General features: G+C 40.7%; 1 protein-coding gene across 2 annotated transcripts in view; it reads left to right on the top strand.

Annotated features, from left to right (window-relative positions):
• The window catches only part of DNAH14 (dynein axonemal heavy chain 14), a 510,612-nt gene that overhangs the window by 383,174 nt on the left and 99,764 nt on the right, over positions 1-27,674 (top strand). For both annotated transcript variants that reach the window (XM_063672417.1, XM_054474368.2), the window contains exons 56-61: positions 3,725-3,886; positions 5,952-6,143; positions 7,705-7,886; positions 10,265-10,373; positions 11,090-11,215; positions 21,550-21,644. In XM_063672417.1, coding sequence (XP_063528487.1) covers positions 3,725-3,886; positions 5,952-6,143; positions 7,705-7,886; positions 10,265-10,373; positions 11,090-11,215; positions 21,550-21,644 — 866 coding nt within the window. The remainder of the gene's footprint in view (positions 1-3,724; positions 3,887-5,951; positions 6,144-7,704; positions 7,887-10,264; positions 10,374-11,089; positions 11,216-21,549; positions 21,645-27,674) is intronic.

Below are 27,674 nucleotides of genomic sequence, written 5' to 3'. Positions count from 1 at the left end.
ATCTATCGTAGAAGCTCTCAATTATATATATTTTTCCTTGAAATCTGTAGCTCTGGGATGTGTTTTTGATTCATTTTATGATATATGTCTCCCTATTGAATTTCTCATTCAAACCATGAACTATCTTCCTGATTTTGTTGAGTTGTCTATCTTTATCTTGTATCTTACTGCATTTCTTTAAGATTATTATTTTACATTTTTTTCTGGCATTTTGTATATTTCCTTATGATTGCGACCTGTTACTGGTGAGCTATTGTGTTCCTTTGGAGATTTCATGTTTCCTTGCTTGTTCATGTTTGATGTGTCCCTTCATTGATTTCTATGCATCTGGAAAAACAATCACCTTTCCAACTTTATGGAGTAGCTTTCATAAGGAAAGACTTATTCATAGGTATGGGTTTTACAGTGTCAGTCATTGGGTGCATGGCCTTGATTCTAGATGGATATAGTAGTGTAGTCTCCATGTAGTTTCTTCAGTTGTAATCCATGCTGGTGACATTTGCAAATGTCTCAGCAGCCTAGGCTGTGAGAGTTTGTGGAGGCAATGGTGCAACTTTGCTGGAGGTGGGCTCACCAGGCTGTTTCTCATGTCAAAGGCATGTGCATGCATGCAGTGAATCAGCCAATTTGGGATCTGGCTCACTTAGTTTGGGGCCATAGGGCTATTGCTCTGTCTGGGGGCATGGGCATACAGTTACTTGGCTGGCCTGGTTGTGTGTCTGCCAGAGTTGCCCACGGGGTTGTTTCTTAGGCCCTTAGCACAAGCACAGATTCATCAGGCAGGCCTGGGGCATGTCTGCAGCATGTGGGATACGCCACAGGGCTGTTTCTTAGGTCCAAGAGGTAAGCACAATACTTCTTGGCCAGCCTGGGAGTGTGCCCACCTCCCACCACCAGGGGTGGCCCATAAGGCTATTTCTCAAGCCTGAGATATGGGTGCATGGCTGCTCAGCTGACCTGAAGGGAGTGTGTCTGCCAGGGGCAACCCATGGAGCTATTTTTCAGGCCTAGGTTGCAGGCAAAGGTTTGCTTGGCTAGCCTGGGGGTATGTCTTCCAGGGGTGACCTGTAAGGCTGTTTCTCAGGACCTGATTATGGGCACAGAGCTGTTGGGCAGGCCAGGGGGCATGTCCTTAGTGGAGGCACTTGTGGGGCTATTTCTCAGGTCCTGGGCATGGGCATGTAGCACTCTGCCAGCCCAAGAAAGTGTCAGCTGTTCAATGGCTCTGGGACCCCTCCTGCTTCAAGAAGGGTACACAGCAGTTTGGCCAGCTCAAGGTTAGGGTCACCCTAAATGGGACTGCCAGATTGTTCCTCTGGCTAAAAGTACAGGCATTGGGGATTGGTTTCCCTGCTGGCAGGACCACAATCACAGCCAATCCTGGGCCCAGGCTCTGCACAGCTGGGGTTGTGGCATAGAGCCAGCCATGTAGACTTGGTGGAAGAATGAAGATGAACTCCCAGTGCTGGAGAGGTGCATGGCTACTGGCCCCTAGAGCGGGGCACACTCCAGAGGTAGCTCTGGTCTCAAGATGGTGCCATGCTACTGTAGCTTGGCTCGCAGGGGGAATGAGGGTGGGTGGGAAGTACACACCTTGTGCTCCCAATCCAGAGCAATGCAGCTGCATGAATTTCCAGCAGCTCCCTAAAATGGGCCCAGGGCTAGAAAGGACTCTGGGATTGTCCTGTATAATGACTGTAGGTGTTTCAGTGGCAGTGGGGCTGGTGGGGTTCTTCTGCTTACCTTTTCTCCACAAGAAGTCCCTCTTGACTCCCAGTTGATCTGGACAGGGGAGACAGGGCTGCAGAGGCAGGATGACTCCACATTGCCCTCCTGGGCTTCCAGTCACCACAGGTACCTCTCCATCCTCTCACTGTACTCATGCACTCTCCTATTGACACTCTAGTCAAATCTTAGCTGTTTAGTTGTTACATTGGTCCTTTCTAATGGGGACGACTACTTCCACGTACTTCCAGCCAGCCATCTGGCCAGTCGCCAGGCCCAGAATATACTATATTTACGTACAAGCAAAAATTGCTAATCACTCACTTTTTTCAGTTTTGTTATTCTTCACAAACTATACCCTTCCATGTCCAAGACAAAATCAGGAATGCCACCTCAGATTGTATTTACTCTTTTGTGACAAAATTTCAAGGGAACATTGTTTATTGTTTATGATCCAGACATATATAGTTGTTGAGTATTGTTTCAACCCCTCATCCTGTTTTTTCTCTTAATGCTGGGCCTTTCTCCATTGAGTTTTTTTTTCATGTCATATTTTTGAGGGCAAATCCAAGTGCCATATCATATCTACTAAACTCTGTAATATCCAGGGTTTCTGCTATATCTGTATATTCTTCCTTCACCAAACTTAAATATCCAGTTCTGTTGATCCAGTTGAGGTTTCTGCCACACAATTTCTTTCTGGATTTTAGAAGATATAGTTTCTCCCATGCCAGGAGCCCATTGTTCTAATTTAATAAATCAGTTTCAGAAAATCGTTTCAGGCCAAAGTTGAAATGAACATGGCTCCTCTACTCTCATGTTAATCAGGACTTCAAGATCATTGGATCTGTTTCCCACACTTTCCAGGCTTCTTCTGGCCATATCATTGCTTTTCATGTGACTCAAAAAGAGTGGGTAACTATCAGTGTGTAACAAGCTTTGGCAGTTCTCCATCACATATGAGGTGAGACAGGAAATACGTTAGCTCTGTGTCACCTCTGTTGGCCTCTACTGGAGAACTCCCCACAAGCTCTCTGCCCTTCCCCACCTGAACTGAAATACCATGAACCTATCAGTGTCTGAGTCTCCTGAAGAGAGTCACTAATGCTACCTACTTTTTTAAATGCTTTTTTTAAAAAGAAATCTTGGATTTATTCTCAAAAGCAAAATGTCCTTACATTTATAATAACTCTCCTGGAAGAGTTTGTTTCCCTACTTTTTCTCATCTGTTACCTTTTCCATTGAATTTGAGGCCCTATATAGACATGAATTCAGTTAAATTAAAATAATCCTTCAGCAATGTTATTTCTAGTTCGTCTACTACTATTCAAACACAAATGTAGATGTATTGAGGGCTTCTGTGAACTGCCTGAGCAGGGTTCCTGCCCAATTCATTATTGTACCCACTCCTCCATACCTCTTTTCTCAGTGCCTGTCACAGCTATTTGGCATACTCTCCGTACCAAGTATATGTTTCTCTAATGTTTAAATGTACGAATGGATGAATGAAGCTTATTTTGACTCAGAAAAAAATATTCTGATGGGTTTGAATGAAAACGTTAGTTTTAGGACAGGCACAGTGGCTCATGCCTGTAATCCCAGCACTTTGAGAGACCAAAGTGGGAAGATGGACCAGCCCGGACAACATAGAGAGACCCAATCACTATAAGAATATTTTAAAAATTAGCCAAGCATGGTGGCATGCACCTTTCATCCTAGCTATTTGGGAGGCTGAGGTGGAAGGATGGCTTAAGCCCAGTAGTTCAAGGCTGCAGTGAGCCATGACTATGCCACTGTACTCCCGACTGGGCAACAGGGTGAGACTTTGTCTCAAAAAAAAAAAGGTGGGGGGTGGGGGAGATTAGCTTTAAAAAAAAAAAAACACTTAGCCTCAGTTCTCCTTAATCACTGTTGCTTTCTTGCTTCCTCAAATTGATGTGGTTAGGGTAGAATATATGAATAATTTACTCTTGCTCATTAAATATGTGTTTTGCCTAAGGATTCATTTTTAGAAGATTTGAACTACATCATCAATTTAGGAAGAATACCTGACCTGTTTGAAAATGTTGAGCTGGATTCTATTGCAATGAAAATCAGATCTCTTACTGAACAATCTGGTCATATGGATAATAGGCAATCTTTACTTTCATTCTTTCAAAAGGTACTTTTTTGTGACTTGGCTTTATCAAATTGTCATGTTAAAAGTAGACCATGTTTATAATTCTGTACATGATTTTCAAGTTGATATAATTTATTTAGATCTTTATATGAGTTTTTAAGGTAAAATAATGAGTACCCTACCTTCAGACAATACCATACCCTTAGGTAGGTCAAAAACTAACAAGAATCTGAGCCTGTCTGGCTATCAGTGGTTTTAAAAAATAATACCAGCTGGAGGCAATAAAATGAAAAGTAAAATCCCAAGAGTATTTCTTACACAAAGATTCTTTCCTAGATAATGATGTTCTTATTTCATCTTTTTGGTAACAAATCTGGAAAGGCAAGAAACAAGAATCATTTCATCCTTTTGAATAGTCCTAGAATTGACCAAGAGGTGATGGATAAAAAAAGAAATTGACTGGATAGAGCAGGCGCTATTCAGAATGAACTCTGCAGCAGAGGAGCTGTGAACGAACTGGTTTGATGAGAGATATAGATTAGTCAAAATGAACTCAACTTTCTGTGTCTTTGAGACATGACGAATGACCAGTGGCTTAGTGAATATATGGACATGATTACCCAAACTAGAATATTCACTGGGGGAGGACCACAGGTGGATTTATTTCTGGTGCTAGTTTTTGTCTATCATAGGGCAATTTAAAAATTGAATCTGGCCATCCACCATTTCTCAACTTAGTAACAACATTACTAAGTATCAAACAGATACTTAGTAATCTGTCACAAGAAGATGTTTAAAAAGTTCCAAAAATGACTCCACAGTTGATAGAGAACCAGGTAATATGAGTGGGTATCCTTAGATTTAGTTATATTTTTTAATACCATGGTAGAAAGAAGGATAGCATTTATCCTGACAATTGTGACACTCTCGTGCCTTGTTACTATATTTGGTTTATTCATTAGATTTGAATAATAAAGAAGAAAAAAGAAATTTCAATTTGGAGTGCAGAGAATAGTACTCCAGAAAATAAATAAATAAACCAAGAATCTCAGTTAGAAGTCAATTTTAATTATATATATTATATATGTATAATATATATAATACTATGCTTCCAAAAGTAATTTGACGTGTCCTACAATAATAACAAATAATAAAGGCACACTTTAAACTGCTAACATTTGATATATCTAGGTAGAAGTTTTGGGAATGTGTAAAACAAAGAGAGGTATTTTCATTTTTACTTTAAACATTTCTACATTATATGAATTTTGCACTGAGCAGTTTTATTTGCCTTTATAAATTGGTTAAAGACAAAAAAAAGACAGGAAAAAAAATCTTGCCTTTTAGTCTTCTTTCAGCTTTACCATATTTATTTGACAAAATAAGTTGCTTGATACTTATTATCATTTTGTACAATTAGACTCTGAGTTAAAGGGAACACTAACTCACTGAGGCTATTTTCAGTAATGCGGACTTATTGCAAAGTGATATCTGGAAATAAGGAAGAAGGAATCTGTGCCCTGTTGCCAGTCTTGCCAAGAACCCAGCAACAGCAGCAGCACAGCCAGGTCTTATAAGGAAAAGAGCTGAAGGCAAATTGCAAAGAAACTAGCACTTAGCCTAGGGCCTGTAAAATTATGTAGGTCCCATGTTGCTTAGCTGTAATCCTTTAGCTGTAGGAGTTTTATTACTACCTCTGGTGCTCTACCCTTATTGTCAGTCTGTTTCTTTCAGCTCTAATTCATCTGACCATTTTCTCACTTTGAGTTTCTGTGGGTCTTAAATGCACACCACCCCAGAGGAAAGAGTTAAATAGTCAGACCCAGCACCATCTGATATAAAGTCCCCTACTGAACAGAACTCTAGCACCAGCCCCTGTCATAAGAGTTGGTTTATGCAAGGGGTGTTCTTGGTCCAGTGCCTCCCCTACTGTTAGTTTCCCTTGGAAGGGCTCTGTTTATGGCAGGCACTCCATGCACAAATGATCAGTCCCTGATCTACCCACTAAGGAAAGATCTGAAATATGTTTTCCATGGAATTTTTAATATAATATTTTTTCAGAACAGTGGATTACATTTTAACAATTTATATTTTCATTAATTTTCAGAGAATATATAAAAATCTTCATATTTTTGTGATCATGAGTCCTGAAGGACCTAGCTTCCGCCAAAATTGTAGAGTATATCCTTCTATGATTAGCTCCTGCACGATCGATTGGTACGAGAGGTGGCCAGAAGAAGCTCTTCTTATTGTAGCTAACTCATTCTTAAAAGAAAAGGTCAATTTTGAGAACAGAGAGGTAAATATCTAATGCAAGTGAAGGTTTCAGTTTATTGACAGCATCTGATGGTATTATGCCTCTGACGAGCAACAAACCCTAGATGGACAAAAATAGGCATTTCTAAGTTCATTTATAATAAAATGGATCAAGTGTTTACATTGACTCCCTATTAATTCCCCATCTCTTGTACCCCTGAATTCACCCTATTTCAAAGATGCGCAGATTCAGATTCTGCAATGCCTGTGTCTCTTCACTATGCTGTCCACATGGTGGAACAGCAGATTTCCGTGAAGGAAAACAGTCTCCATTCTGCATACCAGATTCTATGGTAAGGATGCTGCAACCTTATGTGTATTCCTTGTAAATTGCGCTGGCTTGGCTACAAATAGCAAGTCAGCAAAGCAGTGAGAGCACAAGCCACAACACAAAATTAACTCAGAATTTATGAGCCAACAGTAAGAAAGAACCTATTCTGGAGTGACTAAACTGAACATCCCATAGGACCTAGCTGACAGCAAAGGGGGTAAGAAGTGTTGACCAAAGGAGCATTAAATGCATAGAGAACTGAAACTCAACATAGGACATTTCTAGGTCCTACAGGACCAATGAGATTGCATCCTTACTTGTCTAAGTGATCAAGGAAAGCAAAGGCCAAGGAGGACAGAGACAGAGTAGAACCAGAAGAAAAAAAAATGCCACTGAGTTAAAAGTGACCAGTGACTGGTTAGACTTGGTGGACTGGAGATGAATCATCAGGACTAGGTTATGTCTAAATCAGAATTATCTCCCAATCCAGGCAAAGAGAATATTCTTCGCAGTCTGGTTTTGCTCATCTGCACATCCTTTGGGTCCTTACATTTTTGTAGCTTTATTTTACTCAAGGAAATTTCCTTGAGTATCTTGCTATTGATGACCACTTTAAGAAAAAAATATAAAAGATAAAGAAGGCTGGGCATGGTGGCTCACACCTATAATCTCAGCAGTTTGGGAGGCAAGGCAGGAGGATTGCTTGAGGCCAGGAGTTCAAGACCAGCCTGGGCAAAATAGTGAGACCCTGTCTCTACAAAAAATTTAGAAAATTAGCCAGGTGTGGTGGCACACATCTGTAGTCCCAGCTACATGGGAGGCTGAGGCAGGAGGATCTCTTGAGCCCAAGAGTTTGAGGCTACAGTGAGCTGTTACTACACCACTGTACTTTGGCCTGGGCAAAAGAGCAAGATCCAGTCTCAAAATAAAAAATAAATAAAAAATTTCAAGATAAAGAAAACATTATAACCCTTGGCCATTGATACTGATGCCCAAATCTTTGGATGACTATAGCAAAAGTGAGAGTAACATACGGGTAAAGCCTAGAAGAATGAGTGTGGCATGCCATTCATAGTTAGCTCTACTGTTGCCCCACCACCATCCCAACCATCAAAACTCATATTTTCTTTGTCCTGCTCATCCAGGAGCTATCTCTACATCTCCACATCTCAGAAATAATAAGCTATTTTAATTAATTCTAAGTGTTCAACTTTCTCTTTTTGTGTATATTTGGATTGCTTTCTCTTAATTCTTAAAAATTATTATTCTTCAGAACTTGAAAGAAAAACTTGCCCCAACGTGTGTCCAAATCCACAAAAGCATGAAAGACTTGAACAGAAAATACTTTGAAGATACTGGAAGATTTTATTATACCACTCCCAATAGCTACTTGCAATTTATAGAAACATTTGCACACATTTTGAGGGCACGAGAGGAAGAGATGCAAACAAAGAGGTAAGACTTTGAGAACAAATCATAAATATATTTTATATTGGTGTTTTTGTTTGCAAAAAGAGACACAAATGCAAAGTGGTGAGCCAAATCTGCCTTTTTGGTGGGACAAAAAGCCAGAAGCTGCAGAAGATCTTAAAAGAGATAAGGTTGACATTCCCCCTGTGTGCCTTCAAAGGCCGCCCCTGTCAAGGCAAGGCTTGACAGACTTGGCCAGTAAATAAACAATTAGTCCCTGTTGGATTCCGACAGTTTATTTCTTACATGGGCAATGAAAGCAAGAGTAACGAACAGTGCCACTCCCCATGTCCTTTGTCTCATGGGATGACACCAAAATAAAAGGCTTCAGATGACTACAACACAGATAGTGGAACACCTACTAAGCAGTTTTATAGCCAGCAGTGGTACCTGAGGAGGCATGGGAAGAAACATGAAGCAGAAGGCCTCACCCCTAATCAGAATACAGGAGACATTGAGAAACTATCTTATGACAATCTTCCAGGAAGTTGGGGAAATGAGTGGGAAATGGCCTGGTAGCATCTACTCACAAGTGCCCCACATTTTCATGTTCTAGAAAGATCAGGGGTGTCCTGCCAACACTTAGATCAGCTGCAGCCAAGCCTTGTCTATATAACCTATATGGAGACATGAAAGGCTGCCAAGGCACCATGGTGGAACTATTCCTCTCCAAGTCCATCTCCTAAACCTGTCATGTATCCAGCTAATAATTATTTTTTAAAAATAGCCCACTCCATCAGATACTGTAACTAATTACACTGACTGGGGCCTGGGCCAGATCCATTCCATTTGCCATAGGGAACACTGCATGAGAGTGATCATGACTATGACTCCCACTTGGAGGATAGACCACAGCCAAGCTCCGTGTCTGGAGCCAAGCCAGTTAAAAATGTTATTAATCCAAGTGCATCAAGAGGTATTGGCCATTGCACCTTCTCTGTCTCAACTGGCCAGCAGGAAGTCCAGGGCAATGTGATTTTTCATCAGCACTCATGCTGGAGAGTGTGAACTAATTTGTGTGCCGCAGGCAAGTATAGGCCTGACATTTACATAAGGAGCAGCAACCTCAATAGCAGCATTTTGCTAATGTGGGGTCAGGGTCTAATTTTATTAAGTTTTCGTTAACAAGGTCAGGTGGGGCATGATAGATCCAATAACAGTTCATTTTAGAGCAGTTGAGGTAGTCTGTGAATATAATAATGAGGCTAAAGAGAATCATATCAGTGCTCAGAAAGCTAATCTTGTTCTGTTTCAAGGAGAGGCTGTTCACTCCTGGGGTCAGCAGATCCTAGGAGGTTCCTGAGAGTCCTTAGATTGAGATTTTTGTTGGTCAGCAGTTAAATTAAGGATGATGTCAACAGTCTGAGAAAATTGGCCAGATGCCCTACAGGCAAGAGGCAAGAGAGTTTAATGAACCTTCCTCTCACTCCTAACCTCCTGGGATCTAAGGTGTCCCCTCCCCTTCATCCAGGGTTGTTGCTCTCCATTCACAGCCATGTAATCAGTATGACCAGTCCCTCCCACAGTCATTCACCCCTTTTCCATTCCTCCTCATGTCTTACCCACAACACAGCTCTAGATCACTCAGTAGTTTCTTCCTTACATACCTTGTACTATCCTAGAACATCTCCCACCCCCTAATGCGTGGGCCATGCCAGGACAATCTTAAGAGCTATCACCTTATATGCATAATCATTATTATCAACATCCATAACTGCTTATATCCAGCAAGCATATCTCGGTGGCAAAAGACAGGTTACAGTCCACCACTGCCTGGCTCTTCTTTGCTACTTGGAAATTTCAGCAGTCCAGTTTCCCAGGGGTAGATGTGGGGGGAGAAAAAGTGAGAAGGGTTAATTATATGGTTTGGGTCTCTTACAGCCTATCTGGTTCTCTTTCCCACCCCGAAACTTATAATTAAATATTCTGTTTAAATGAGAGGTACCCTTATGGGGAATTAGTACATTTAAAGCCCAATTTGCCTGTCTTAAGTGTGCTCCAGTGGGAGCTGAACCTCAGATGCCCAGTTCTCATTATTAGTTTTTCCTTTGAGTCCGTTTTATTTTAACAGCATCTGTTCTTCATCAAGTTGAGAAATTTCCCCTCTATTCCTAGTTATCATGAATTTTATCAAATGTTTTTTCTGCATCAATGGATACTGATGCAGCAGTGAATTTTCTTCTTTATAGCTTGTTAATATGGTGGATTATATTGATTGACTTTCAAATAGTGAGCCAGTCTTGCATCTCTAGAATAAACTCCATTTGGCCATAATTTGGTGTAATTCTTTTTATATATTATCAAATTATATTTGCTAAATTGTGTTATATCTTACACCTTCTTAATACTTTTTCTTCCTTCAGGGATCGCTTCCATATGGGTCTATCCACAATCCTGGAAGCAACCACTCTAGTTACAGAAATGCAAGAAGAGCTCTTGATTCTTGGCCCTCAAGTAGAACAAAAAACAAAGGTATGTTTGCTTTGAAATCTCTTTTAAAGATTTTATAGTCTAATATAGAACAGTGTTTGAAAGCAAAGGCTCTGATACCTGACAAAGACAGGCTAGAATTCCAGCTTTGTTACCCTATAGTTGTGTACACATGAAAAAAATGGCTTTTTTTTTTTAGTCTTAGTTTATCTGTAAAATGAGAAGAATAAAAAAGCAATAACAGCAAAATAGTAACATTATTACATTTTGATAATTAAGTGTAATAGTAGGTATATAGCTAACTGTAGAAGCTTATGTAGAAAGATTCCCTAGTCAATTAGTTAAATCCATCTGCAATATGCTGTGGTAACTTGCAGTCTATCAACTATTCTAAAAACCATCATTCATCATCACTCTTTGTGTGTAATGCATGAAATATTTACTGTAGTCATCCTAGGCAATATCCCAATAGCAGACCAATGGTTGAGAGCACCAGTGGCAGAGAGCTACCATCAAGGATGGTGGATGACAGAGCTTCTAAGAGGGGACGCAGCTGAGAGCTGGCCAAATGGTGAGAGCTCTTGCTCTCTCCGTTTTATTCATCTCTTGCTGTCTCTCATTTTATGCATCTATTAAATATATTTCAGGCTTATTTTAATAAACTTTACCATAGTGAAATGAGATATTTGAATTGCTCTTTTAGAAAAGAGATCATGTCTCTTAAAATTCATTCTAAGAACAATTATGTGCTTCATTAGGAAACAGAAACTCTAATGGAAAAATTACAGAAAGATTCACAAGTAGTTGAGAAAGTTCAGATGCTTGTTAAACAGGATGAAGAAATTGTGGCAGAAGAAGTAAGAATTGTGGAAGATTATGCTCAGGTAAAATTAAAATATTGTCAATAAAAATAATTTGGAGATTTGAAAAAGTATTCCCTAACCTTCAAGTTTAAAAGTCTGACTAGTCTTAAATATATAGTGCCCCAACTATGGTTACTTTTCATTGTAATTCCAACAACTATTTATTGAGTCCCTACTACACACAGGATAACATTAAATGAAAGTATGAAGTCCAAACATGCATGGTCCCTGTCCTTGAGAAACCCACAATCCTAGGAAGCTTTTCTGATTACAATGAACAGAAACTCATGCAGGCTATACCAAAAGCACGTTTGGCCTTCAAGAGTAACATCTGCAAGAAACGAGGCAGCTCAAGGGACTGGGTATTTGGTGTGTGTCACTTCTGTTGCTGACTGAATAATCCTCTCTTTTTAAATTGATCATTCTCCTCCATACATTCCAGTCGGGTTCTTAGCAGGAGCCAGTGTGGTTTAGCAAATCACTGAATGCTCAACTCTGGTCTGATCAGTAGCTATTCCTGCTCAGAGCAAGTCGAGAGGAGAGCTTGTCTTCCATGTACAAAGGTTTTTAATCAAGCAACTCTATCAATTAAAATACATATGTGAGCCTATACTCTAGTATGTGTGTAAATTATTTATAGATAAATTATATCTCTGGGCTACTACCATTAGCTAATAGCCCAAAGCTCAACAAATACCTAGGACAAGGTTTATTATGAATAACAGTGAATATAAATACAGATTGCAAATAGTCCTTTCAGTCATTCCAAAATTTTCTCGTTGGCCTCTTGTCATACCTAATTAGCTCATCATTGTTTTTTACCTTATAACATGGTTGAAGAAAAATTTATATCAAGAATAAAAGAAGTGTCAGCCTGCCTTTTGCTTGTGGTTCACTTGTGCTTCCATTATTAGCATTGCCTTCAATCCAGTGTTTCTTTCAGACATCTTTTTAAGCTACCTGCCCATGTTTTAGGAGCTAACATTTCAAACTAGATAACAGAATAGGCAAATCCCTCACTTGGATACAAGTAAGCTGCAAGGCTTCCTCGTGTCCTGAGTGTTAAGCAAATAGGGGAGGCCCCACTCCTGAGCCTTCTCAGATGGGGAGCTTCCCCTCTTCTATTAAGATGCCACCTATCTCACTGAGTGATCCAGAACTTCTGCGATGCCAACCACCTGAAGGTGCCACAGTTGATCAATATATTAAATATGAGTATGGGGCCGAGCAGGGTGGCTTATGCCTGTAATCCCAGCACTTTGGGAGGCCAAGGCGGGCAGATGACGAGGTGAGGAGATCATGACCATCCTGGCCAACATGGTGAAACCCCGTCTCTACTAAAAACACAAAAATTAGCTGAGTGTGGTGGTGCACACCTGTAATCCCAGCTACTTAGGAGGCTGAGGCAGGAGAATCACTTGAACCTAGGAGGCGGAGATTGCAGTGAGCCAAGATGGCGCCACTGCACTCCAGCCTGGTGAGAGAGCAAGACTCCGTCTAAATAAATAAATAAGAGTACAGCTTAATTTCAGTATTTAATATTTTATGCCAAATAAAAATTGATACAGAGAAATTCATGGGGTTTGTTTTTGCTTTTTGTTTTGCATTGTTTTGTTTTGTTTTGTTTTTTGCCATACCACAAAGGATAATCTTTTTTTCTCCCTGGCTTCAGCACAAAGCACATTAGGGCCTGGGGCCATATTTTTAAAAAGAATACAAAATTACAGTACACAATTAGATATGAAACTAAATATGTACTTAGAATAAGTAAAGAAATCACAACAAAATATAAAAATGTTTAAAGCTGATAATTATCACAAACATCACAAAATCTAGAAAATTACCTCACACACTCCTATAATACTCTTTTTTAATTTTTTTTATTATACTTTAAGTTCTGGGATACATGTGCAGAATGTGCAAGTTTGTTACATAGGTATATACGTGCCATGGTGGTTTGCTGCACCCATTAACCCGTCATCCACATTAAGCATTTCTCCTAATGCTATCTCTCCCCTAGACCCTCACCCCCCGACAGGCCCCGGTGTGTGATGTCTCCTCCCTGTGCCCATACGTTCTTGTTCAACTCCCACTTATGAGTGAGAATATGCAGTGTTTGGTTTTCTGTTCTTGTGTTAGTTTGCTGAGAGTGATGGTTTCCAGCCATAACCATGTCCCTGCAAAGGACATGAACTCATCCTTTTTTATGGCTGCATAGTATTCCATGGTGTATATGTGCCACATTTTCTTTATCCAGTCTATCACTGATGGGCATTTGGGTTGGTTCCAAGTCTTTACTATTGTGAACACTCCCGCAATAAACACACTTGTGCATGTGTCTTTATAGTAGAATGATTTATAATCCTTTTGGTATATACTCAGTAATGGGATTGCTGGGTCAAATGGTATTTCTTGTTCTAGATCCTTGAGGAATTGCCACACTGTCTTCCACAATGGTTGAACTAATTTAATACACTCCCACCAACAGGGTAAAAGCGTTCCTGTTTCTCCACATCCTCTCCAGCATCTATTATTTCCTAACTTATTAATGATCACCATTCTAACTGGCATGAGATGGTATCTCATTGTGGTTTTGATTTGTATTTCTCTAATGACCAGTAACGATAAGCTTTTTTTTCATATGTTTGTTGGCCACATAAATGTCTTCTTTTGAAAAGTGTCTGTTCGTATCCTTTGCCCACTTTTTGATGAGGTCGTTTGTTTTTTTCTTGTAAATTTCTTTAAGTTCCTTCCAGATTCTGGATATTAGCTCTTTGTCAAACAGATAGATTGCAAAAATTTTCTCCCATTCTGTAGGCTGCCTGTTCACTCTGACGATAGTTTCTTTTGCTGTGCAGAAGCTCTTTAGTTTAATTAGATCCCGTTTGTCAATTTTGGCTTTTGTTGCCATTGCTTTTGGTGTTTTAGTCATGAAGTCTTTGCCCATGCCTATGTCCTGAATGGTAATGCCTAGGTTTTCTTCTAGGGTTTTTATGGTTTGGGGTCTTACATTTAAATCTTTAATCCACCTTAAGTTAATTTTTGTATAAGGTGTAACGAAGGGGTCCAGTTTCAGTTTTCTGCATATAGCTAGCCAATTTTCCCAACACTATTAAATAGGGAATCCTTTCCCCATTGCTGGTTTTGTCCAGTTTGTCAAAGATCAGATGGTTGTAGATGTGTAGGGTTATTTCTGAGGCCTCTGTTCTGTTCCATTGGTCTATATATCTGTTTTAGTACCAGTACCATGCTGTTTTGGTTATTGTGGCCTTGTAGTATACTTTGAAGTCAGGTAGCGTGATGCCTCCAGCTTTGTTCTTTTTGCTTAGGATTGTCTTGGATATACAGGCTGTTTTTTGGTTCCGTATGAAATTTAAAGTAGTTTTTTTCTAATTCTGTGAAAAAAAGTCAATGGTAACTTGATGGGAATAGCATTGAATCTATAAATTACTTTGAGCAGTCTGGCCATTTTCCTGATATTGATTCTTCCTATCCATGAGCATGGAATGTTTTTCCATTTGTTTGTGTCCTCTCTTATTTCCTTGAGCTGTGGTTAGTAGTCCTCCTTGAAGAGGTCCTTCATATCCCTTGTAAGTTGTATTCCTAGGTATTTTATTCTCTTTGTAGCAATGGTGAATGGGAGTTTGCTCATGATTTGGCTCTCTGTTTGTCTATTATTAGTATATATGAATGCTTGTGATTTTTGCACATTGATTTTGTATCCTGAGACTGCTGAAGTTGCTTATCAGCTTAAGGAGTTTTGGGGCTGAGACGATGGGGTATTCTAAATATACAATCATGTCATCTGCAAACAGAGACAATTTGACTCCCTTTCTTCCTATTTGAATACAATTTATTTCTTTCTCTCGCCTGATTGTCCTGGGCAGAACTTCCAATATTATATTGAATAGGAGTGGTGAGAGGGCATCCTTGTCTTGTGCCGGTTTTCAAAGGGAATGCTTCCAGCTTTTGCCCATTCAGTATGATATTGGCTGTAGGTTTGTCATAAGTAGCTCTTATTATTTTAAGATATGTTCCATCAATACCTAGTTTATTGAGTGTTTTTAACATGAAAGGGTGTTGAATTTTATCAAAGGCCTTTTCTGCATCTATTGAGATAATCATATGTTTTTTGTTATTGGTTCTGTTAATGTGATGGATTATGTTTATTGATTTGCATATGTTCAACCAACCTTGCATCCAGGGATGAAGCCGACTTGATCGTGGTGGATAAGCTTTTTAATGTGCTGCTGGATTTGCTTTGCCAGTATTTTTTGAGGATTTTCACATCAATGTTCATCAGGGATATTGGCCTGAGATTTTATTTTTTTATGGTGTCTCTGCCAGGTTTTGGTATCAGGATGATGCTGGCCTCATAAAATGAGTTAGGGAGGAATCCCTCTTTTTCTATTGTTCGAAATAGTTTCAGAAGGAATGGTACCAGCTCCTCTTTGTACCTCTTGTAGAATTCGGCTGTGAATCCGTCTGCTCCTAGACTTTTTTTGGTTGGTAGGCTATTAATTATTGCCTCAATTTCAGAGCCTGTTATTTGTCTATTCAGGGATTCGACTTCTTCCTGGTTTAGTCTTGGGAGGGTGTATGTGTCCAGGAATGTATCCATTTCTTCTAGATTTTCTAGTTTATTTGTGTAGAGGTGTTTATAGTATTCTCTGATGGTAGTTTGTATTTCTGTGAGATCAGTGGTGAGCTCCCCTTTATCATTTTTTATTGTGTCTCTTTGATTCTTCTGTCTTTTCTTCTTTATTAGTCTGGCTAGTGGTCTATTTTGTTAATCTTTTCAAAAACTCAGCTCATGGATTCATAGATGTTTTGAAGGTTTTCTTGTGTCTCTATCTCCTTCGGTTCTGCTCTGATCTTAGTTATTTCTTGTCTTCTGCTAGCTTTTGAATTTGTTTGCTCTTGCTTCTCTAGTTCTTTTAATTGTGATGTTAGGGTGTTGGCTTTAGATCTTTCTCGCTTTCTCCTGTGGGCATTTAGTGCCATAACTTTCCCTCTAAACACTGCTATAGCTGTGTCCCAGAGATTCCAGTACGTTGTGTCTTTGTTCTCATTGGTTTCAAATAACTTATTTATTTCTGCCTTCATTTCATTATTTACCCAGTAGTCATTCTGGAGCAGATTGTTCAGTTTCCATGTAGTTGTGCGGTTTTGAGTGAGTTTCTTAATCTTGAGTTCTAGTTTGATGGCACTGTGGTCTGAGAGACTGTTTGTTATGATTTCCATTCTTTTGAATTTGCTGAGGAGTGTTTTACTTCCAATTATGTAATTGATTTTAGAGTAAGTGCTATATGGTGCTGAGAAAAATGTATATTCTGTTGATTTGGGGTGGAGAGTTCTGTAGATGTCTGTTAGGTCTGCTTGGTTCTGAGCTGAGTTCAATTCCTGAATATCCTTGTTAATTTTCTGTTTCATTGATCTGTCTAATATTGACAGTGGGATGTTAAAATCTTGCACTATTATTGTGTGGGAGTCTAAGTCTCTCTGTAGGTCTCTAAGAATTTGCTTTATGAATCTGGGTGCTCCTGTATTGGGTGCCTATGTATTTAGGATAGTTAGCTCTTCTTGTTGCATTGATTCCTTTACCATTATGTAATGCTCTTTTTTGTCTCTTTTGATCTTTGTTGGTTTAAAGTCTGTTTTATCAGAGATGAAGATTGCAATCCCTGCTTTTTTTGCTTTCCATTTGCTTGGTAAATCTTCCTCCAGCCCTTTATTTTGACCCTATGTGTGTCTTTGCACATGAGATGGGTCTCCTGAATACAGCACACCAATGGGTCTTGACTTTATCCAATTTACCAGTCTGTGTCTTTTAATTGGGGCATTTAGCCCATTTACGTTTAAAGTTAATATAGTTATGTGTGAATTTGATCCTGTCATTATGATGCTAGCTGGGGGTTTTTTGCCCATTAGTTGATGCAGTTTCTTCATAGTGTTGATGGTCTTTACATTTTGGTATGTTTTTGCAGTGGCTGGTACCAGTTTTTCCCTTCCATATTTAGTGCTTCCTTCAGGAGCTCTTATAAGGTAGGCCTGATGGTAACAAAATCCCTCAGCATTTGCTTGTCTGTAAAGGATTTTATTTCTCCTTCAGTTATGAAGCTTAGTTTGGCTGGCTATGAAATTCTTGGTTGAAAATTATTTTCTTTAAGAAGGCTGAATATTGGCCCTTACTCTCTTCTGGTTTGTAGGGTTTCTGCAGAGAGATCCACTGTTAGTCTGATGGGCTTCCCTTTGTGGGCAACCCGACCTTTCTCTCTGGCTGCCTTTAACATTTTTTCCTTCATTTCAACCTTGGTAAATCTGAGGATTATGCATCTTAGGGTTGCTCTTCTGAAGGAGTATCTTTGTAGTGTTCTCTGTATTTCCTGGATTTGAATGTTGGCCTCTCTTGCTAGGTTGGGTAAGTTCTCCTGGATAATATCCTGCAGAGTGTTTTCCAACTTGGTTCCATTCTCTCCATCACTTTCAAGTACACCAATCAAATGTTGGTTTAGTCTTTTCACATGGTCACATATTTCTTGGAGGCTTCGTTCATTCTTTTTCATTCTTTTTTCTCTAATCTTGCCTTCATGCTTTATTTCATTAAGCTGATTTTCAATCTCTGATAGCCTTTCTTCTGCTTGATTGATTCGGCTATTGATATTTGGGTATGCTTCATGAAGTTCTTGTGCTGGGTTTTTCAGCTCCATCAGGTCATTTATGTTCTTCTCTAAACTAGTTATTCTAGTTAGCAGTTCCTCTAATCTTTTATCAAGGTTCTTAGCTTCCTTGCATTGGGTTAGAACGTGCTCCTTTAACTCAGAGGAGTTTGTTATTACCCACCTTCTGAAGCCTACTTTCGTCAACTCATCAAACTCATTCTCTGTCCAGTTTTGTTCCCTTGCTAGCAAGGAATTGTGATCCTTCAGAGGAGAAGAGGCATTCTGGGTTTTGGAATTTTCAGCATTTTTGTGCTGGTTTTTCCTTATCTTTGTGGATTTATCTACCTATGGTCTTTGTTCTTGGTGACCTTCAGATGGAGTTTTTGTGTGGTTGTCCTTTTTGTTGATGTTGATGCTATTGCTTTCTGTTTGTTAGTTTTTCTTCTAACAGTCAGGCCCCTCTTCTGCAGGTCTGCTGGAATTTGCTGGGGATCCACTCCAGATCCTCTTTGTCTGGGTATCACCAGCGAAGGCTGCAGAACAGCAAAGATTGCTGCTGCTCCTTCCTCTGGAAGCTTCATCCAAGAGGGGCACCCACCAGATGCCAGCTGGAACTCTCCTGTCTTGTCGATCCCTGCTGGGAAGTGTCTCCCCATCAAGAGGCATGTGGATCAGGGACCCACTTGAGGCAGTCTGTCCCTTCGCAGAGCTCAAGTGCTGTGCTGGGAGATCCACTGCTCTCTTCAGAGCCAGCAGGCAGGAACATTCAAGTCTGCTGAAGCTGCAACCACAGCCACCCCCTCCTTCAGGTGCTCTGTCCCAGGCAGATGGGAGTTTTATCCATAAGCCCCTGAGGGGGCTGCTGCCTTTCTTTCAGAGATGCCCTGCCCAGACAGGAGGTATCTAGAGAAAGAATCTGGCTACAGCGGCTTTGCAGCACTGAGGTCGGCTCTGCCCAGTCCGAAATTTGGGGTGGCTTTGTTTACACTGTGAGGGGAAAACTGCCTACTGAAGCCTCAGTAATGGCGGATGCCCCTCCCCCACCAAGCTCATGAGTCCCAGATCATCTTCAGACTGCTGTGCTGGCAGCGAGAATTTCAAGCGAGTGAATCTTAGCTTGCTGGGCTCCATTGGGGTGGGATCCACTGAGCAAGACCACTTGGACTTCTGGCTTCAGCTCCCTTTCCAGGGGAGTGAACGGTTCTGTCTTGCTGGCATTCCAGGCACCACTGGGGTATGAAAAAAAACTCCTGCAGCTAGCTCGGTGTCTGCCCAAATGGCCACCCAGTTTTGTGCTTGAAACCCAGGGCCCTTGTGGTGTAGGCACCCAAGGGAATCTCCTGGTCTGCAGGTTGTGAAGACTGTGGGAAAAGTGTAGTATCTGGGCCAGAATGCACCGTCCTTCTTGGCACAGTCCCTCATGGCTTCCCTTGGCTACTGGAGGGAGTTCCCTGACCCCTTGTGCTTCCCGGGTGAGGCAATGCCCCACCCTGCTTCAGTTCTCCCTCCATGGGCTGCACCCACTGTCTAACCAGTCCCAATGAGATGAACTGGGTACCTCAGTTGGAAATGCAGAAATCACCCACCTTCTGTGTTGATCTCGCTGGGAGCTGCAGACCGGAGCTGTTCCTATTTGGCCATCTTGGCCCAATCATGCCACACTCCTATAATACTTTTTTCTACATTTTCTCACTGCATACTCTGTGATCATTTCTTCATATTATAGTGATTTTGTAATATCATTCCCTAAAAAATCTTTAGCAGAATTGATCAAATGTATTTTTCATTTTTGATAGTTTAGAAGTTTCTTTCAACTTTGTAAGTTATTATTGACAATGACATGAATATTTTATAGGACTGCTATTACATTTGGCATAAGCAGCAATGGCTTTTCAAGAGTTCTTGTGCAGTGATTAATTTCAAATACTGTTTGAATCAATGACATTCATTAACCAGTTTTCCATCAATGTCCTCATTATAACAGTGTTTTCTGATATTTATGTTATTTTCATTAATGTCAATATTTCTTGAAAATGCAGCAAGAAATTTAAATTCTTCCAATGTGATCATATGATTCATTCTTCTTTATTACTTGGATAATTAGACAAAACAAGAGCCACTTCATTACTTATGTTCTAAATTTATTTTTTCATTTTAATAAATTTTTGCTTTTGGTAGTGACCTGAAATTTTTCATTATGATTTGCTCCTCAATATCAGAATAACCTCTACTGATTTTAGCACTCACCTTTATTTCATATTTCACATGTTTTTATCTTAATTATATATATGTAAATAAAATTTTTAAATTCTAAAATAAAGCACCTCTCATATATCTATATAAGAAATCTGTAATTTCTCACTTACTTCATTGAAACACTCCAAAACATCTTGCCAAATGCAGTAACTATTTCTTCAAAACCCAGGAATTCCGATGAATTTGATTTTATACAACTCCCAGTAAAAAAGAAAAAAAAAGTATAGCAGATTTAGAATAGTATATACTGCTTATCAAGTATACTCAAAATGAAGTTTCATTTTGCAAAGGTATCAGTGAAAATCTAACCCTCCACTTACAATTTTATACATCTAATAAGTGGAAATATTTACACAGAGTAGCTTCTAGATCCATACATTGTAAACCTCATCTCTCCTATACTAACCCACAAACTTCTGGCACCAGATCCTATAGGACAAGTTTCTATTACAATATGACCTCTGGGCTTAATGTCACCCCACCGGGAAAGTTGGACCAGCAGAAAACAAAAGTATTTCTGGAAGTCATTTCTATTTCAGACAGCTTACAGTAGTTTTATTATACAGGGAAGTAACTGTGAGCAATATAAATATAATTCCCAACTCAACTTTTTAGCCAGATCGCAAAATGTCCACAGCCACTCCAGCACCTGATGTGATAGGAAACCTGACAAAGAGTTAGGCAAAATGCAAAGAGAAATCATTCCTAATTTTTTTTTATTTTTTTATTTATTTTTTTATTATTATTATTATACTTTAGGTTTTATGGTACACCATGGAATACTATGCAGCCATAAAAAATGATGAGTTCATGTCCTTTGTAGGGACATGGATGAAACTGGAAATCATCATTCTCAGTAAACTATCGCAAGAACAAAAAACCAAACACCGCATATTCTCACTCATAGGTGGGAATTGAACAATGAGAACACATGGACACAGGAAGGGGATCATCACACTTCGAGAAATCATTCCTAATTGATTGCAGTTCAAACGTCTTACTTTTGCAAAATGAAAACATATGACCCTGCAAACATAATGGCAGGGCTGCTTGCACGGCCTTGGAAGGGGTGTGTGCAAGTGAGAGGCTGAAGTTTAAGCTTCATGGCTTCACAGTAATTCTACCCTCAACTGGGCCATTCCTCAAAAGGGCATTGTTAATTCTACACTGAGTCTAAGAGGTAAGGCAGAAATCACTCCGTGTTTTTGCTTCCCGTGTATACCTTCTCATCAAGGATTGAATCATACACATTTTAGGACTATGATACATCTTTCCAACAGTACAAGCATGTGTGCACATATCTAAGTCATACAAGATGCATAACTTATGGGCATTGTAAAAATATCAAATTATATTTTCCAAGTTCAGCATACAAAAATTTTAAATATGCAACTATATTGATTCATATGTATTTGGGGACCTATATTTTTATTGCAGAAAACTGCCAATGAACTAAAAAGTGTGCTGCCAGCCTTAGACAAGGCAATTGTGGCTCTGAATGCCCTGGATAAAGCTGATGTCGCTGAATTAAGGTAACTCTCCTAAGTTTCTTTTGAGTTGGAAAAGCTCAGAAAAAAACGTAAATTCATGTTTACTAAGCCCATATTCCATTTTTAGCCTATATACTAAGCCTATATTCCATTTCTTAATCTTGGTTTAAGATTTTTTACCCATCTTGGTTACTTTAAGTGTTCATTCTGTATGGTATATACTGTATCTTATCAATTTTATGATGCCTTCAATTGTAAGGCATACCAGTGTTTTTTCTATCCTTAAGAAAAAATGCTGGGGGGAGGAGCCAAGATGGCCGAATAGGAACAGCTCTGGTCTACAGCTCCCAGCGTGAGCAATGCAGAAGACGGGTGATTTCTGCATTTCCATCTGAGGTACTGGGTTCATCTCACTAGGGAGTGCCAGACAGTGGGCGCAGGACAGTGGGTGCAGCACACCATGCGCCAGCCGAAGCAGGGCGAGGCATTGCCTCACTCAGGAAGTGCAAGGGGTCAGGGAGTTCCCTTTCCTGGTCAACGAAAGGGATGACAGACGGCACCTGGAAAATCAGGCCACTCCCACCCCAATACTGCGCTTTTCCGATGGGCTTAGGAAACAGCGCACCAGGAGATTATATCCCGCACCTGGCTTGGAGGGTCCTACGCCCACGGAGTCTCACTGACTGCTAGCACAGCAGTCTGAGATCAAACTGCAAGGCAGCAGCGAGGCTAGGAGAGGGGCGCCTGCCATTGCCCAGGCTCGCTTAGGTAAACAAAGCAGCCGGGAAGCTCGAACTGGGTGGAGCCCACCACAGCTCAAGGAGGCCTGCCTGCCTCTGTAGGCTCCACCTCTGGGGGCAGGGCAAACAAAAAGACAGCAGTAACCTCTGCAGACTTAAATGTCCCTGTCTGACAGCTTTGAGGAGAGCAATGCTTCTCCCAGTACGCAGCTGGAGATCTGAGAACAGGCAGACTGTCTCCTCAAGTGGGTCCCTGACCCCTGACCCCCGAGCAGCCTAACTGGGAGGCACCCCCCAGTAGGGGCAGACTGACACCTCACACAGCCGGGTACTCCTCTGAGACAAAACTTCCAGAGGAACGATCAGACAGCAGCATTTGCAGATCACGAAAATCCGTGGTTCTGCAGACACCGCTGCTGATACCCAGGCAAACAGGGTCTGGAGTGGACCTCTAGCAAACTCCTACAGACCTGCAGCTGAGGGTCCTGTCTGTTAGAAGGAAAACTAGCAAACAGAAATGACATCCACACCAAAAACCCATCTGTACAACACCATCATCAAAGACCAAAAGTAGTTAAAACCACAAAGATCGGGAAAAAACAGAGCAGAAAAACTGGAAACTCTAAAAAGCAGAGCGCCTCTCCTCCTCCAAAGGAACGCAGTTCCTCACCAGCAACGGAACAAAGCTGGACGGAGAATGACTTTGACGAGTTGAGAGAAGAAGGCTTCAGACGATCAGACTACTCTGAGCTACAGGAGGAAATTCAAACCAAAGGCAAAGAAGTTGAAAACTTTGAAAAAACTTTAGACGAATGTATAACTAGAATAACCAATACAGAGAAGTGCTTAAAGGAGCTGATGGAGCTGAAAGCCAAGGCTCGAGAACTAAGTGAAGAATGCAGAAGCCTCAGGAGCTGATGCGACCAACTGGAAGAAAGGGTATCAGTGATGGAAGATAAAATGAATGAAATGAAGTGAGAAGGAAAGTTTAGAGAAAAAAGAATAAAAAGAAAAGAGCAAAGCCTCCAAGAAATATGGGACTATGTGAAAAGACCAAATCTGCGTCTGATTGGTGTACCTGAAAGTGACGGGGAAAATGGAACCAAGTTGGAAAACACTCTGCAGAATATTTTTCAGGAGAACATCCCCAATCTAGCAAGGGACACCAACATTCAGATTCAGGAAATACAGAGAATGCCACAAAGATACTCCTCGAGAAGAGCAACTCCAAGACACATAATTGTCAAATTCACCAAAGTTGAAATGAAGGAAAAAATGTTAACAGCAGCCAGAGAGAAAGGTCGGGTTACCCACAAAGGGAAGCCCATCAGCCTAACAGCAGATCTCTCGGCAGAAACTCTACAAGCCAGAAGAGAGTGGGGGCCAATATTCAACATTCTTAAAGAAAAGAATTTTCAACCCAAATTTCATATCCAGCCAAACTAAGCTTCATAAGTGAAGGAGAAATAAAATACTTTACAGACAAGTAAATGCTGAGAGATTTTGTCACCACCAGTCCTGCCCTAAAAGAGCTCCTGAAGGAAGCGCTAAACATGGAAAGGCACAACCGGTACCAGCCGCTGCAAAATCATGCCAAAATGTAAAGACCATCAAGACTAGGAAGAGACTGCATCAACTAATGAGCAAAATAACCAGCTAACATCATAATGACAGGATCAAGTTCACACATAACAATATTAACTTTAAATGTAAATGGACTAAATGCTCCAATTAAAAGACACAGACTGGCAAATTGGATAAAGAGTCAAGACCCATCAGTGTGCTGTATTCAGGAGACCCATCTCACGTGCAGAGACACACATAGGCTCAAAATAAAAGGATGGAGGAAGATCTACCAAGCAAATGGAAAACAAAAAAAGGCAGGGGTTACAATCCTAGTCTCTGATAAAACAGACTTTAAACCAACAAAGATCAAAAGAGACAAAGAAGGCCATTACATAATGGTAAAGAGATCAATTCAACAAGAAGAGCTAACTATCCTAAATATATATGCACCCAATATAGGAGCACCCAGATTCATAAAGCAAGTCCTGAGTGACCTACAAAGAGACTTAAACTCCCACACAATAATAATGGGAGACTTTAACACCCCACTGTCAACATTAGACAGATCAACAAGACAGAAAGTTAACAAGGATACCCAGGAATTGAACTCAGCTGTGCACCAAATGGACCTAATAGACGTCTACAGAACTCTCCACCCAAAATCAACAGAATATACATTTTTTTCAGCACCACACCACACCTATTCCAAAATTGACCACATAGTTGGAAGTAAAGCTCTCCTCAGCAAATGTAAAAGAACAGAAATTATAACAAACTGTCTCCCAGATGACAGTGCAATCAAACTAGAACTCAGGATTAAGAAACTCACTCAAAACCGCTCAACTACATGGAAACTGAACAACCTGCTCCTGAATGACTACTGGGTACATAACGAAATGAAGGCAGAAATAAAGATGTTCTTTGAAACCAACGAGAACAAAGACACAACGTACCAGAATCTCTGGGACACATTCAAAGCAGTGTGTAGAGGGAAATTTATACCACTAAATGCCCACAAGAGAAAGCAGGAAAGATCCAAAATTGACACCCTAACATCACAATTAAAAGAACTAGAAAAGCAAGAGCAAACACATTCAAAAGCTAGCAGAAAGCAAGAAATAACTAAAATCAGAGCAGAACTGAAGGAAATAGAGACACAAAAAACCCTTCAAAAAATTAATGAATCCAGGAGCTGGTTTTTTGAAAGGATCAACAAAATTGATAGACCGCTAGCAAGATTAATAAAGAAAAAAAGAGAGAAGAATCAAATAGATGCAATAAAAAATGATAAAGGGGATATCACCACCAATCCCACAGAAATACAAACTACCATCAGAGAATACTACAAACACCTCTACAAAAATAAACTAGAAAATCTAGAAGAAATGGATAAATTCCTCGACACATACACTCTCCCAAGACTAAACCAGAAAGAAGTTGAATCTCTGAATAGACCAATAACAGGATCTGAAATTGTGGCAATAATCAATAGCTTACCAACCAAAAAGAGTCCAGGACCAGATGGATTCACAGCCAAATTCTACCAGAGGTACAAGGAGGAACTGATACCATTCCTTCTGAAACTATTCCAATCAATAGAAAAAGAGGGAATCCTCCCTAACTCATTTTATGAGGCCAGCATCATCCTGATACCAAAGCTGGGCAGAGACACAACCAAAAAAGAGAATTTTAGACCAATATCCTTGATGAACATTGATGCAAAAATCCTCAATAAAATACTGGCAAACCGAATCCAGCAGCACATCAAAAAGCTTATCCACCATGATCAAGTGGGCTTCATCCCTGGGATGCAAGGCTGGTTCAATATATGCAAATCAATAAATGTAATCCAGCATATAAACAGAACCAAAGACAAAAACCACATGATTATCTCAATAGATGCAGGAAAGGCCTTTGACAAAATTCAACAACGCTTCATGCTAAAAACTCTCAATAAATTAGGTATTGATGGGACATATCTCAAAATAATAAGAGCTATCTATGACAAACCCACAGCCAATATCATACTGAATGGGCAAAAACTGGAAGCATTCCCTTTGAAAACCGGCACAAGACAGGGATGCCCTCTCTCACCACTCCTATTCAACATAGTGTTGGAAGTTCTGGCCAGGGCAATTAGGCAGGAGAAGGAAATAATGGGTATTCAATTAGGAAAAGAGGAAGTCAAATTGTCCCTGTTTGCAGACGACATGATTGTATATCTAGAAAACCCCAGTCTCAGCCCAAAATCTCCTTAAGCTGATAAGCAACTTCAGCAAAGTATCAGGATACAAAATCAATGTACAAAAATCACAAGCATTCTTATACACCAATAACAGACAAACAGAGAGCCAAATCATGAGTGAACTCCCATTCACAATTGCTTCAAAGAGAATAAAATACTTAGGAATCCAACTTACAAGGGACGTGAAGGACATCTTCAAGGAGAACTATAAACCACTGCTCAATGAAACAAAAGAGGGTACAAACAAATGGAAGAACATTCCATGCTCATGGGTAGGAAGAATCAATATCGTGCAAATGGCCATACTGCCCAAGCTAATTTATAGATTCAATGCCATCCCCATCAAGCTACCGATGACTGTCTTCACAGAATTGGAAAAAACTACTTTAAAGTTCATACAGAACCAAAAAAGAGCCCGCATTGCCAAGTCAATCCCAAGCCAAAAGAACAAAGCTGGATGCGTCACGCTACCTGACTTCAAACTATACTACAAGGCTACAGCAACCAAAACAGCATGGTACTGGTACCAAAACAGAGATATAGATCAATGGAACAGAACAGAGCCCTCAGAAATAACACCGCATAGCTACAACTATCTGATCTTTGAGAAACCTGAGAAAAACAAGCAATGGGGAAAGGATTCCCTATTTAATACACGGTGCTGGGAAAACTGGCTAGCCATATGTAGAAAGCTGAAACTGCATCCCTTCCTTACTCCTTATACAAAAATGAATTCAAGATGGATTAAAGACTTAAACGTTAGACCTAAAACCATAAAAACCCTAGAAGTAAACCTAGGCATTACCATTCAGGACATAGGCATGGCCAAGGACTTCATGTCTAAAACACCAAAAGCAATGGCAACAAAAGCCAAAATGCCTCTCCCTCTCCCTCTCCCTCTCCCTCTCCCTCTCCCTCTCCCTCTCCCTCTCCCTCTCCCTCTCCCTCTCCCTCTCCCTCTCCCTCTCCCTCTCCCTCTCCCTCTCCCTCTCCCTCTCCCTCTCCCTCTCCCCTCTTTCTTCGGTCTCCCTCTCCTTCTTTTTTCGGTCTCCCGCTGTTATTGAAGCTGGACTGTACTGCCGTGATCTCGGCTCGCTGCAACCTCCCTGCCTCGGGCTCCTGTGACTCTCCTGCCTCGGCCTGCCGAGTGCCTGGGATTGCAGGCGCGCGCCACCACGCCTGAATGGTTTTTGTATTTTTGGTGGAGACGGGGTTTCCCCGTGTTGACCGGGCTGGTCTCCAGCTCCTGGCCTCAAGTGATCTGCCTGCCTCGGCCTCCCGAGGTGCTGGGATTGCAGACGGAGTCTCGCTAACTCAGTGCTCAATGGTGCTCAGGCTGGAGTGCAGTGGTGTGATCTCAGCTCGCTGCAACCTCCACCTACCAGCCTCCTGCCTTGGCCTCTTAAAGTGCTAAGATTACAGCCTCTGCCCCGCCGCCACCCCGTCTAGGAAGTGAGGAGCATCTCTGCCTGGCCGCCCATCGTCTGGGATGTGAGGAGCCCCTCTGCCCGGCCGCCCTAT

This window comes from Pongo pygmaeus, chromosome 1 (assembly GCF_028885625.2).
Source record: "Pongo pygmaeus isolate AG05252 chromosome 1, NHGRI_mPonPyg2-v2.0_pri, whole genome shotgun sequence".
Lineage (NCBI taxonomy): Eukaryota > Metazoa > Chordata > Mammalia > Primates > Hominidae > Pongo > Pongo pygmaeus.
The sequence above is the reverse complement of the archived record's forward strand: the minus strand, read 5'-3'. Positions and strand labels throughout refer to the sequence as shown.